The following is a 13018-nucleotide window of genomic DNA, read 5'->3' on the forward strand; positions in this document are numbered from 1 at the left end:
GCTCTCCTAAACTTCTTTATGTATCAAAAGCAGGACTGACTGAGGTCAGGGAGCAGGCCACTGCTGCCTTCTATCCTGAACGGTGAGTGGTGCAGGAGGTCAAATGACAGAGGCAGAAAAGTAACGTCCAAATCAGGAGAAATGATGCATGAGATTATATCTCCCACCCTGTACTTAAGCTATTTATATATATCATGTGGCTTTCAGAATGCACAGGAGCTGTTGGAATGACTACATGGCATACTTTGGTGTGTTTTCTACCTTTTTGCAGATAGCTCTGGTTAGAAGAACTAAATATAACTTAATCCCAGCATAAGAAGCCATAACATCAGCAATGTCTCCACAAGGGTGCAAGCAAATTCAGAACAGATTCCCACTTGGTTCTCTAGATGGGAATAGTGAAGTCAGTCCTGATATATGCAATGTGGTCCTAAGCAACAGTTTTGCTTCCCAGGGTCTATTGTTTTTAAATGGGTGTTTTTCCCCTCATGTTCTTACTTTTCACGCCTTGTCACCCAAAGGTGCAAAATTCTGCTGGGGTTTGACATCATTTCTCATCCCAGATGAGCATTCTTCTTGTGCGTCCAGCCAGTGAGTGTTGGTAGGCGCCACCTGAACCATCCAAACTGACTATGAACCCTATCTTATCTGCATCCGTTGTTCGCTCCAATGAACAGAAATCTGAAGTAGGAATCCCAACTCTTATTTTCCTTCTTGATCCAAGGATACCAATGGCCAACTGTAATGCCTTCACCCCTCCCCCAGCTATGATTGATTGACCGAGCACAGAAGTGTAACTGAAGCCAGGACTTTCATGATGTGTATTATTTTTTATTAATTCATGGGATGTTGGCACCAATAGCAAGGCCAGCAATTATTACCCATCCCTCATTTTCTTCCAGAAACACTAAAGAAGCTCGACATCATCCAGGACAAAGCAGTCTGTATGATCAGCAACCCATCCATCACCTTAAACATTCATCCCCTCCACTCAGCAGAGTGCACCATCTACAAGATGAACTGCAGCAATTTGTCAAGCCTCCTTCGACAGCACCTCCCAAACCCATGACTACTACCAACTAGAAGGACAAGGGCAGCAGATGCATGGGAACATCACCAACTGCAAGTTCCTCTCCAAGCCACTCACCATCCTGACTTGGAAATATATCACCGTTCTTTCACTGTCACTGGGTCAGAATCCTGGAACTCCCTCCCTAACAGCACTGTGGGTGTACCTATACCACATGAACTGCAATGGTTCAAGAAAGCGGTTCACCACCACCTTCTCAAGGGCAATTAGGGGTGGGCAATAAAGCTGGCTTCAACTAATGCTCACAACCCAAGAAAGGGTGAAAAAAAAGGTGATGAGTCACTTTCTTGAGCCGCTGTGGATGGTGTAGTCTAGATACTCCCACTGTTTTGTTCGGTAGGGAGGTCCAGGATTTTGACCAAACAAGGATGAAGGAACGATGATGTGTTTCCAAGTCAGGAGGATGGTGTGTGACTTGGAGGAGAATTTGGAGGTGGTGGTGTTCCCATGCACCAATGCCCTTGTTCTTCTAGATGGTTGTTGGTCATGGGTTTGGGTATTCAGTGCCAAACCTGGTCATGCATTTTCCCAATGGGCCATCGAGTGAGTTTGTCTCAGTTTTCTATTGTTGTGTTTAATATTCACATTTTTTTCCCATTTTTGGTTCGGACTTATTTGAGTTGGCCAAAACTTACACTATATTAGCGTTCCACCAGTACGGGTTTTCTTCTGGCTGAGGAGATAGGATTCCAGTTCCTGATGAGATAAAAGCCCCAGAAACATCAGAGCCAAGAGCTTAATGTGAATTTGTCAACACACCACATTTCTTTGATATTTAGCGGAACATTTTGATGGACACCAGTGTTTTGACTTGTCAGAGATATAAAGGAACTGCAATCAGTTCTGCTGCATGCTGAGAGCGCACATCAGGAAAATTCAACCATGCACTTTAACGTTTGGAAAATTAGGGCTGGGGGGGCGGGGAGGTGCAATACGGGTTCTTGGTGTGTGATAGGATTGTCGAATGTTGGACAAACTCCAGCTACATTATGAGACATTTAGTTCCAAATGAATGCACATCTGCAGTTGTCTTATTTCACAGGAGTTATTTCATTTTTGTAGTGTCCGTCAGTGAAGTTGCCAACTAATGTCAATTTGCACTAAATTGTGGGCAGTTTTATGCGGTGGACCCTATCCATTAGAAACCAGGGCTGACTCTAGGATACTGTGGAAACCTCATTGGCATAGTAGCTCTGGGAGAGGAGAGGGAGGTGGGGGAGAGTGAATGAGAGCAGTCCTTTTTTCCATTCAAGTGTAAAAAGCACTAAACAGTCCCAGTACATAATAACAACAGTTTGACGTTATATCGTGGCTTCAGTATAGTGAACAGTCTCAAGGTGCTTCACTGGAGCATTAACAATATATGTACATTATATATGATTATGGGTATTTTTCAAAAGGGGTACATTATGAGTGCACTGACGTATTCTATTAGGTAATGGTGTCTTGTCCAATAATAAATAACTTTGACGTATTTCCACAGGTTTTTGGTGATATCATTCAGTGAATAACCATTCCACAGGTCTAATGGTTCCCAAAATTATTATTTTAATGCTTTATTCTTCTGCAGTGTCCCCCCCCCCGCCCCCCGCTATTGTCCGAACCAATCGGGCAGTATCGAAGCCCGTCATTTTCCAACACTAACCTGTTTTACTGCGAGGCCAGTTGGTGGAGCTCATTAATCGGCGCATAGTGTCATATCGAGTGTCACAGTTCTCTTTGCTGAAACAGTACCAGCCCCCTGAGAGAACAAAAGCAAATAGCACAATTAATATGCAAGAATAGGACAAGCAATGTGACACGTCCAATGGATTAGAATCACTCCAATTTGCGCCCCATAATTGGAATGTTTCTAGCTGTAAGCGTTGGAGGTCTGCAAATAACAAGACAGTTAAAATGTAGGTGCAAACTCCTGGTCAGAACTGATAACTGCAAAAGTGAGACATTTAATCATGAACAAAAGAGTGGGGGAGAGGGTGAGGAATGTCCAAACAGGGTTTTTAGGAAACGGTTGGATGAAGTTTGATGATCGTCGCTATGAGGCAACCAAAAGGCATCAAAGGAATTGGGTATTAGTGGGGATATGTCCGGAGGTGAAATGATACAGGAAGGAAAATGGGGCGGAAAGATAAAAGCATGCAAGTACAGAAAGTCTGGAAGAAACAAAGAAAATTCTGGAAACACGAGCCAGTTTGTCAGCACACGCAGAAGGATAAAGCAGAATCACACCGAGGGAGCTAATCGCCAGCTCAGCTACAGACAGCAGGGAAGTCCCAATGCATCCCCCCAATTCATGTGAGTGAGAAACTAGCAGAAATACTGTTAAACTTCTGACAGCCAGTTGGCGGAGGAGACCAGAAGTCAATCTTTACTCAGTTGTAGATTTATTCACAAAATGAAACATTACAAAATGTATAGCTCCTAACTCTACAACCCAAGACAAGTGTCAATAGTGTCTTTTTATATGCGCTCAAATAATCATCTAATGAATGCCCTCCACCTGTATATACTTAACCATCATTTATACAATACATGAAGTTGAAAGGTACTCAGATAGTGTCCATTTGTGTTGTTATTACATTTTTGTTCCTGGCTTGATTTTAAATCCTCTCCTTAAAGTGGCACAGGATTAATACAATACATGGAACATACTGAGGTCATTGTGTCACCAATTACAAGCTGTCTGGCACATTTTACAAAAACATCCCAAAATGAATAAACTTTAAATCTCTAAATGCAACAACCACATTGGATGGGTTAAAATATGCTCAGTGCAAAATCTGAAACCCTTTTCTTCAAAATGTAGGACATACTGATGCTTCATTAATACTCTCCAATGGACAGTGTACTCTGACACATGGGCGAGATTTTAACTTACTCAAAACCCATTCACTTACACAGAGTTAAAATAGGGTCCACTGTGATTGGGAATTGCTATTTTCTATTACAGAAACCAGTGATATTAGCACTAGAAGTTTTGAGGAGTGGAGGATGTGGATGACACCAGCAAGGCAGTATTTATTGCCCATCACTAGTTATGCTGAGGGCATTAAGAATCAAATTTATAATATGGGACTGGGGTTACATATAAGCCCAGACCATATCGGGGCTGTCGGTTTCTGAAAGGAGATTAGAGAACTAGTTGGATATTTACTGCAATTTAACAGCTTTTATGGTAACTTTCTGGTGCTAGGTCAGAAAATTACCAAATTTATTAAATCCCATTTCACAACTAAACTGCCACATCCACATATTTATTTACCATATTGTTACAAATACACAAAAGGAGAACTTGCTTAACATAAATTGCTTTGTTATTATGCCAGTGCATTCAGTTGCTCTTAACTTTGTCATGTCTTTGATATGTTCCCACCATTACCACCAATGTGAAAGACAGATGGAGGAGCCATGTAAGACTGTGGTTTTTGTTGAGATGATTACTACAGTCATTACAGTTGGCCTAAGCACCCCTGGGCTAGGTAGGGGCAGATTGGACATGATCCCCACAGGATCATAAAATCGCAAGATTGAAACCTAGGAAGGCGGTTGTTGGGTTCAACTTAAATTGTTCCATCCATCCAACATGACTCTACAGTCTCTCCATCAAACCGCGCACGAACTGTTTCCCAAATGGCTGAAGGGTTTGTTTCTCCACAGGTTGCCCTCTGCCATGCCCTATCCATGGGACCACACCCAGAATGGTCAGGGTGTTCCAGAACCTGCTCTCTATGGAATCATTCCTGAGCACAAATCATAACTGACCAGAAGTCTAACTAGAGAAAACCGGTTTGAGGAGTTTTGATTTTTAAAAAAAGCAACTGGTCAACTTACAACAACAGCTTGCATTTATGTAGCAGCTGTGCGCAGTAAAGCATCCAAAGGCATTTCACAGGAGTGTTACTGAACAAAATTTGACATGAGTCGCATAAGGAGGTATTAGGGCACATTATGGAGCTTTAGAATATAAGGAGTGTCTTACAATGAGGATAGGGAGATAAAGAGGCAGAGGGGTTTAGGGAGGGAATTCCAAAACTTAGGATGTAGGCAGATGAAGGCACGGCCGCCAATGGAGGAGCGATTAAAATCTGGGTTGCGCAAGAGGGCAGAATTGAGTGAAAAACAGAAAATGTGCTGGAAAAACTCAGCAGAGCTCTGAAGGGTCATATGGACTTGAAATGTCAACTCTGTTTTTCTCTCCAGAGATGCTGTCAGACCTCCTGAGTTTTTCCAGCATTTTCGGTTTTTCCCCCCCAATTTCCAGCATCTATAGTATTTTGCTTTTACCTTAGGGCAGAATTGAGTGCCAGGCATGACTCAGTTGGCCACACTCTCACCTCTGGATCAGAGGGTTGTGGCACTATCACAGCAGAGACTTGAGTGCAAAACTCTAGGCTAACACTCCAGTGCTACACAAAGTAAGTGCTGCACTATTTTGAGCAAAGGACTTCCATCTCTGTTATCCTGACCAGTATTTTTCCCCCAATCAGTTTACCAAACAAAACAGATTATCTGGTCATTATCAATTTGCTGTTTGTGGGAACTTGCTGTGTGCCAATTGGTTGCTGCATTCCCTGCATTACAACTGCGACCACACTGTACAATTACTTCATTGGCTGCAAAGGTTTTGAAAGGCGCTATAGGTGCAAGTCTGCCTTCCCTTCAAATTGGTGGCATGTGGGTAGTTAGGAGGGTTATAGCACTGAAGGCGCACAGAGAGATTGTGAGGGGCAAGGCCAAATTGGGATTTGAAAACAAGGATGAGAACTTTCAAATCGAGGTGTCACTGAAATGGGAACCAGCGTAGGTCAGGAGTGAAGGATGAACAGGACTTGTTGGGAGTTAGAATATAAATAAAAGGAATGGTATCCATGTTGTGGTTGGATTCCTGGCAGAAATAATGTCCAGTACCTGACGGATCCCCCTCGTAGACATTTCAGCCCCTGAAGACTTCACCAATAAATTATGAACCTCTAAAACTCACTCACCCCTTCCATGGAGTTTTGTGGCATGATTGATTTCCATTATCAAATCAAATCGTTCTCAAAATACTTTCTGTTTGCAAATTAAACCTTCCTTCTCTGTCTGAAATAAATTTGGTACTAGAATTAAAGTTTTAGAAATATGAATCCAGATTGGACAAACTGTGACCGGGAGTTTGCGACAGGACACAGTGAAGGAAAATGAGGAATGAGTTTGTGGGCTCTGGGTGGCCTGATTCAGTCAGAGTGTCAATGAGAATTAAAAAGGCAACAAAAAGGTAAAATACTGCAGGTGCCAGCAATCTGAAACAAAAAAGAAATGGAAAACGCTGGAGATATTCGACTGGGTGGGGCAGCACCATTTTAGAAAAGGCCATGAGTGGCCTTACAGCTAAAACTTGTGGTGCTTTCTCGGCCTGCTGGGCATCTCAGGGGGTTTCTGTCTTTAATGGGGGTCTCAGTTTCAGCCAGGGCAAACCTGAACGACAGAAGATGTGAAAGTTGCAGGTGAAACCAGTTTCTCTTGCTGCGCAGGTAAGGTATGCGCCGCAACGTTTTATTTTGAATAGATGTCAAAGATAAATGTCCATGACCACTCGATGTTAAAATTTCTAGGAATCGGCTAACTTCAAAAGTACCTCATTGGCTGTGCACTGTCCAGAGGACGGGAAGGATGCTATATAAATGCTCGTCCTTTCCTTAAAACTCACCCAAACCTGATCATCCTCATTAAATACCCCAAACTCACCTTCTAAGAAGATCAGCCAGCGTCTGCTGCCCTTGGACTCTTTCATGTAATACCTACGAGAGCAATGAAAAATCAGTCAATTGATTTTTTTTTTAATTAATCGAACTTGAAGTGGAATCTATTTAAAAATATATCTAGAGATGTATCCTTAATGCAAAAAAAAACGGCTTTGAAGTTGGAGCTCTCATCAATAATGTAATTTCAGTGTTCAAAAGATTCCGTAGACTGGGAAAGTCATTCCAGGCTCTTGTCAAGATGGGAATCTGGATTTTTTTAAACTAATAATATGCAAATGTGGGAGAGCTCATCTCACACGAGTGATTTAAAGCAGCAGCCAGTTACCCAGATGAACCTGAGCGGCCATGGGATGAGGTGAAGTGAAGGGCGCTTTAAAACATTGCTACCTGTGGGTCACAATGTCGATGAACCCTTAAAGGGGCAATTCCTGTTCAAACAGGAGTGGTCCCACCTTCGAAACAGCATCAAGGGGTACGCGGATGGTCGCTTTTTTAAGGGGGTCGGTGGTAATCTCTGGCTGCCTATTTCTCAGCCCAATTATGCAGAAGGTTACCGGAATTCTAGGAGCTCCAACATCTGCCGGTGTTATTACCCCGAGCGGAGAGGACCGATGTAGCGGGATGGGGTGGGTATAAGACTGAGAGAAACGTCTTAAAATTAGGGGTCGCCCTTTTAGGACAGAGATGAGGAGAATTTTTTTTCTCTCAGAGGGTTGTGCGACTTTGGAACTCTCTGCCTCAGAAGGTGGTGGAGGTGGGGTCACTGAATATTTTTAAGGCAGAGGTAGATAGATTCTTGTTAGGCAAGGGAATCAAAGGTTATTGGGGATAGATGGGAATGTGGGAATCGAAACACAAGAAGATCAGCCATGATCTTATTGAATGGCGGAGCAGGCTCGAGGGGCCGAATGGTCTACTCCTGTTCCTATTTCTGATGTTCTTATTGCGGCTTCACGAGGGGAGTTGCATCTTAGACCGTTTAGATTTGACAAGTAACATTTGTCACCCTTTAAAAGAAGCACCGAATTGTTTGATGGCCTGTAAGATGGGAGTTTGAATTCACTCAAGCCTGGAGACTTTAACGTGTTAACTTGGTGCGCTCTGAACATTTTAAATGATCCTTTTCATTAAAAGTTCAGTAACAGTGCATCGAGCGTCAGAGAGAGCACATCCACTCGCTCCACACACACACACACACACGCACACATACCCACAACAGTTCCACAAATTCCTAAACTGCTCCTTCAAAAAGACAACTTCCACACTTTTAGGATAACGCAATATGAAAATTTAAGTCGCAATATGAAATTATCAGAAGGATTCCCGCCCGCACGGAAATGTGCCGCGTGTCTGGGGAAAAGGGGACCAGCTTAATGTGACATCTCAGGTCGCAGCTAATGCCTCTTCTTGAGGTTTGTGTTTATATATTTAAATGTGTGACTTAGGAGCATTTACATGGAGTGGCCAGTTTCTTGGTTGCTAATTCTGAGCTGAAGTGAGGGTTTGGGGGGTTGGAGGGTGGGGGGGTGGGGAGAAGGCGAGGGGTAGGGTGTTGTGAAATGAACCAGGATGTCTGTTTCACAAAGAGAGAGAGAGAAAAGGGGGAGGAAAGAGGGTTGGTGGGGGGGGGTGAGTTATAGAGTTAGAGACACCCTGGAAAGTGGCTGTGGCGGCGGCTGTCAGCGAGCAAGGGAGGCTGTTTCACTCCATTCAAAACCTTCAAATTCCCAGTAAATCTTTAGCTGGTATGTTTTGGGAGTGTGTGCCTATGTGTGTGTGTGTGTGTGTGTGTGTGGCGGGGGTGGGAATAAATCCATTCAAAAACTACAGAAAATACATACTGCAAATTCACAGCACATCGACCAACACTGGGAGATTGGTTACATTCAGGAGGAGAATTTTAGCATTTTTTTTGTTGGGGTCGGGGGGAGAGGGGTGATGACGGATTTTGACCAACTCTTCTAAATTTCGGCTGGGACTCCCGTGGTTCCTGAGAGCTAAACCGGGGTTTAAAGGGACCATCTGAAGCTGTGGCGTGTTTAAAGGGGTTTGTTTCTAGGCTGAATGACATCTGCGCCCATTGCCAGCCGCTATCCCCGTGAGGGTGGGGAGGGAGGGAGGGAGGGAGGGGGGTGGTGAACAGTTTCAAAGGAGCCAAACGGGACCGATCCCAAATTCCTTACCCGGCCGGTGTCCCGTCGTTACAGGTAACCGAGGAGTTGGCCAGAAAGTGAAGCTTCATATCATCGTTCAGCTTCTGAGCGGAGCAGGGGTAGAGGGACTGAGCCAAGCTCTTGATCTGAACCATGAAGTTGTCGATGTTCCCTTCCACGGCGGTGAAGTCCAGGGTGAAGCTCTCCTCGGTGTCCGCCGCCGCCGCTGCTGCCGGCTGACGCTGCGGGCTCCAGCCGGGCGCCTGGCTCCTCTCCCGGGCTGCCAGCCCCTGCGCCCGCCGGTAGTGCGAGCTCTGGCGGCCAGCCCGCCAGCTCTTCCTGCCCTCGGACGAGCCGCCGAGCTGGAGCAGGGCGATGGAGAAGAGCAGCGGGCGCCACAGCCTCAGATCAGAGCTCATCTCCCACACTCTCTCTCTCTCTCTCTCTCTCCCTCGAATTGGCCAAGGCAGGAAAATCGGTGGAAGCTGTTGTTGCTACTCCTCAGCCTAACAGAGCAGGACACTGGGGGCTTCTTAGGGGAGGTGGGTTACAGTATAACAGTAAAATCAAAACCTAAAAGTTAACAATTAGGGGAAAAAATAAAAACAGTGCATCCCAAATGTTTCAATTTGCAGTAAAGATAAATTTCCCCAATAATTACTGGCCACCAATTTCAAAAATCCGGTTAGTTCTCCGATCACCTTAATAGATATATATATTTCTTCTTAAGTAAGGTGCTAAAGAAATCCTATTGCATTTGCTCCGAAGTCTTGCTCAGCTCGGGGTGCTAAACGGCGTTGGGGAAACTCTCCAGCCGCCGACCGCCGCCTCAGCTTGTTAAATACTGAACTCCAAACCCCGGTCCAGTTAGGTAACTAATATGGCTCGGAAATTTGTTCTCCCCCCCACCCCAACCCCCCCTCCCCATCTCCGCTTATTTCAGCTTCCCTCTAAACTCACTGCCAATGAACGCGCTCGCCAAACCCAGGGACTGAAAACTGGGCGTACTTGAATACTGTTTGGAGATGCCCAATTTCCCCTCCTCTCCGAGCTAAGGTGTTCCAGCTAGAAGCGTTTGATCTTGGGGGGAGGTGGTGGTGGAGGGGGGGATTTGAGTGCGAGGTTTCTGTACCTCGTCCGCTTGCCCTATCGAAACACTCCCCACCCCCCTCCCCAAAAAAAATGTCAGGAATTGAATATTGTAGGAAGGAAAGAGAGAGAGAGAGAGATCCCTTTGATCTCGCCGCTTGTGTTAATGCTGCTGAAGATCAGACACCGGCTGACCCAGTCCCCTCTCATGAAAGTCTTTCATGCAAATGTAACAAGAGAAACCTACCTGCTTTCCTCTAGATTTAAACCCCCGTTTCCCCCGGATAGTTTAATTATCTCTCTCTTATGTTGGAGATATTTCACTAAAGTGATGCTGCCCGCGGTTATCAGTCGGGACCCACATCTGCCTCAGCCCCGTTCGTGCTGTTTGCAGACATGTTTGAAACCTAGATCCGTTTCTTGGAATGGCCCATTGAAATGTATCCCAGGCTGGGATCGGGAGAGCAGCGCTATTTTTGTTTTCTCAATGTCCAGGTCACAGCCTTTGCAAAATCAAACCCTCAGTCGGTTGGCGGATTGTGTTGATGTGGATTCGCCGCCGAATGCGAGACAGTTTGGAACTGAGCGATGCGTCGCTTGTGTTCCGCTCTGAATTGGGTTTGACCCACAGGGGAGAGAGAGGGAAACACACACACACAGGCGGCTTCTTCAATGAACCAAAAACTCCTCGGCAGCTCCAGACTAGCCTGCCCACAGCCTTCAGTCACATCCCCCTATTATTTCCCAGTCATGGCTTGTTTACACGCACTTCAGAAAACAATACGAGGGGAAGTAATGTGTAATGATTGCTCTTAAATCGTCTGCGCTACAAACTGAGTACCGCGCGGAAACTTCATTCAAAGGGCGAAGCAAACAGATTGCCTTTTTCTCTGTTTTCAATTAACAATTAAACGTATCTTTTTGAAGTGATTGATTCAGATAAGGGATGGGGACTTGAGATAAGGGTTGTTTATTCAAGGAACAATACGAGAGAGAAACAAAAAACCCAGAGGTTTTTAACACGCAGTGTCTCGCCTAGGACCCGGAGGGCGGAGAGTCGCCTCTCCTGCTTTGGGCACGGGGAGCACCTCAGATTCAGCTCTTCATCTGGGACACAGGGTGGAGGGAGAGTGGGTGGAGTGAGGGAGAGTGGGTGGAGGGGGGGAGAGAGGGTGGAGTGAGGGAGAGTGAGTGGAGTGAGGAGAGTGGGTGGAGTGAGGGAGAGTGGGTGAAGGGGGAGAGTGGGTGGAGGGAGGGAGAGTGAGTGGAGTGAGGGAGAGTGGGTGGAGGGAGGGAGAGTGGGTGGAGGGAGGAGAGGGGGGGCATTGATCCAGGGAGAACGGGGGCAGGAAACAACTGGGCAGGAAGAGGCAGATTGCTGCAGGGTGAGAGAAGAGGAGGAAGGAGAGAGTTGGAGGGAGAATGGTGGAGGGAGTGAGATGGAGGGAGAGAGGTGGAGGGAGTGAGATGGAGGGAGAGAGGTGGAGGGAGTGAGGCGGAGGGAGAGAGGTGGAGGGAGAGAGGTGGAGGGAGTGAGGTGGAGGGAGAGAGGTGGAGGGAGTGAGGTGGAGGGAGAATGGTGGAGGGAGAGAGGTGGAGGGAGAGAGGTGGAGGGAGTGAGGTGGAGGGAGAATGGTGGAGGGAGTGAGATGGAGGGAGAGCGGTGGAGGGAGTGATGGCGGGAGAGGGGTGGAGGGAGTGATGGCGGGATAGGGGTGGGGGGAGTGAGGTGGAGGGAGTGATGGCGGGAGAGGGGTGGAGGGAGTGATGGCGGGAGAGGGGTGGAGGGAGTGAGGTGGAGGGAGTGAGGTGGAGGGAGTGATAGCGGGAGAGTGGTGGTGGGAGAGGTGGAGAGGGAGAAGTGAGAGAGAAAATAATGTTCGTGATATGAGGAGGAGATGCTGATAGGGTGAGATGAAGAGGGATGGGAGGAGGCTCAGGTGGAGCATAAACTCCAGCACGGACCAGATGGGCCGAATGGCCGTTCCTGTGCTGGAAACTCGAGGTAACTGGATTGGAGGAGAGGACTTTGAGAAAGATTAATGAAGGCGCAGGTTCTATTCATCCTCTCCCCTGATCTGCCGGCTGTCTCCCGCTAAATCCCAGCACAGAGACAAGTTCAGGATGAATTGGCAGAAACTCCATTCTCTCTGACTTTATCACCTCATCTCCGGATCCGAGCGCCTCCGGAATGGCTTACCTGGATCCGGAAGATCTTGGAGTAGACACAAGATCAAATATTCACTTCAAAGCCGATGGCGGGACAACTTTACACTTCAGTAGCGGGTGGGGGGTAGAAACAGAACAAAAAGGAATCACATCTTTCCCTGTGAGTTACCCTGACAGGGACACGGACGCTTCTGTGCGGTGGCTACAATCTCAGGCAGTGGGCTGGGCTGTAGGAGCAGGTGGCCTGGTCTGAACTGAAGATTTCGATGGTCTTTCCTCGGGGAGTTGGGGCTAAGTTATTGTTTGTTACCGAGTCCAGGCAGCTCATATCAATGATATTTGGACGCATGGAATAAACGCACAAATGCCCATTTTCTAGGCATTATTGCTTTGCAAAAGAGTAGAGAGACTTGGTCAGCAGTTTACCACGGGGCACAGGCTGCTTGTTAAGGAGAAGTGTCCTCAGGGAGATCCCAATTGTTGGGATCCATTTGATCCCCAATGAATTTTCCGGGCTCTGCCAGGAGCCGTGACCCCGCGCTCTTGTGAACTTGTCTCTCATGTTATTATTTTATCAATAAATTCATTCTCGCGCTTTAGGGAGGGGTCCTGAGAAAAGCGATTATAGATTCCGGGAATCACCTTCCGAGCTCCGGGGCAGAAGAGAAACAGAAAGCGTCCGAAAGGAAAGAGGTCGCCTTAACTAGGGCAAAAAAAAAATCAACTTATAAAAACACACAGCCAAAGTAAATGGATGAAGCCTCGGCAGAGTC

General features: G+C 46.4%; 1 protein-coding gene and 1 long non-coding RNA gene across 2 annotated transcripts in view; both read right to left on the bottom strand.

Annotated features, from left to right (window-relative positions):
• The window catches only part of notum1a (notum, palmitoleoyl-protein carboxylesterase a), a 32763-nt gene extending 22626 nt beyond the window's left edge, over positions 1-10137 (bottom strand). Inside the window, exons 1-4 of the mRNA XM_078571199.1 lie at positions 9018-10137; positions 6818-6870; positions 2736-2831; positions 1726-1786 (exon numbers count right to left, since the gene is read on the bottom strand). Coding sequence (XP_078427325.1) covers positions 1726-1786; positions 2736-2831; positions 6818-6870; positions 9018-9406 — 599 coding nt within the window. The 5' untranslated portion in view covers positions 9407-10137. The remainder of the gene's footprint in view (positions 1-1725; positions 1787-2735; positions 2832-6817; positions 6871-9017) is intronic.
• LOC144699875 (uncharacterized) overlaps positions 1-13018 on the bottom strand; it is a 425222-nt gene that overhangs the window by 80991 nt on the left and 331213 nt on the right. The gene's annotated exons all lie outside the window — the stretch shown is intronic.

Source organism: Cetorhinus maximus, chromosome 24 (assembly GCF_964194155.1).
Source record: "Cetorhinus maximus chromosome 24, sCetMax3.hap1.1, whole genome shotgun sequence".
NCBI classification, from domain to species: domain Eukaryota; kingdom Metazoa; phylum Chordata; class Chondrichthyes; order Lamniformes; family Cetorhinidae; genus Cetorhinus; species Cetorhinus maximus.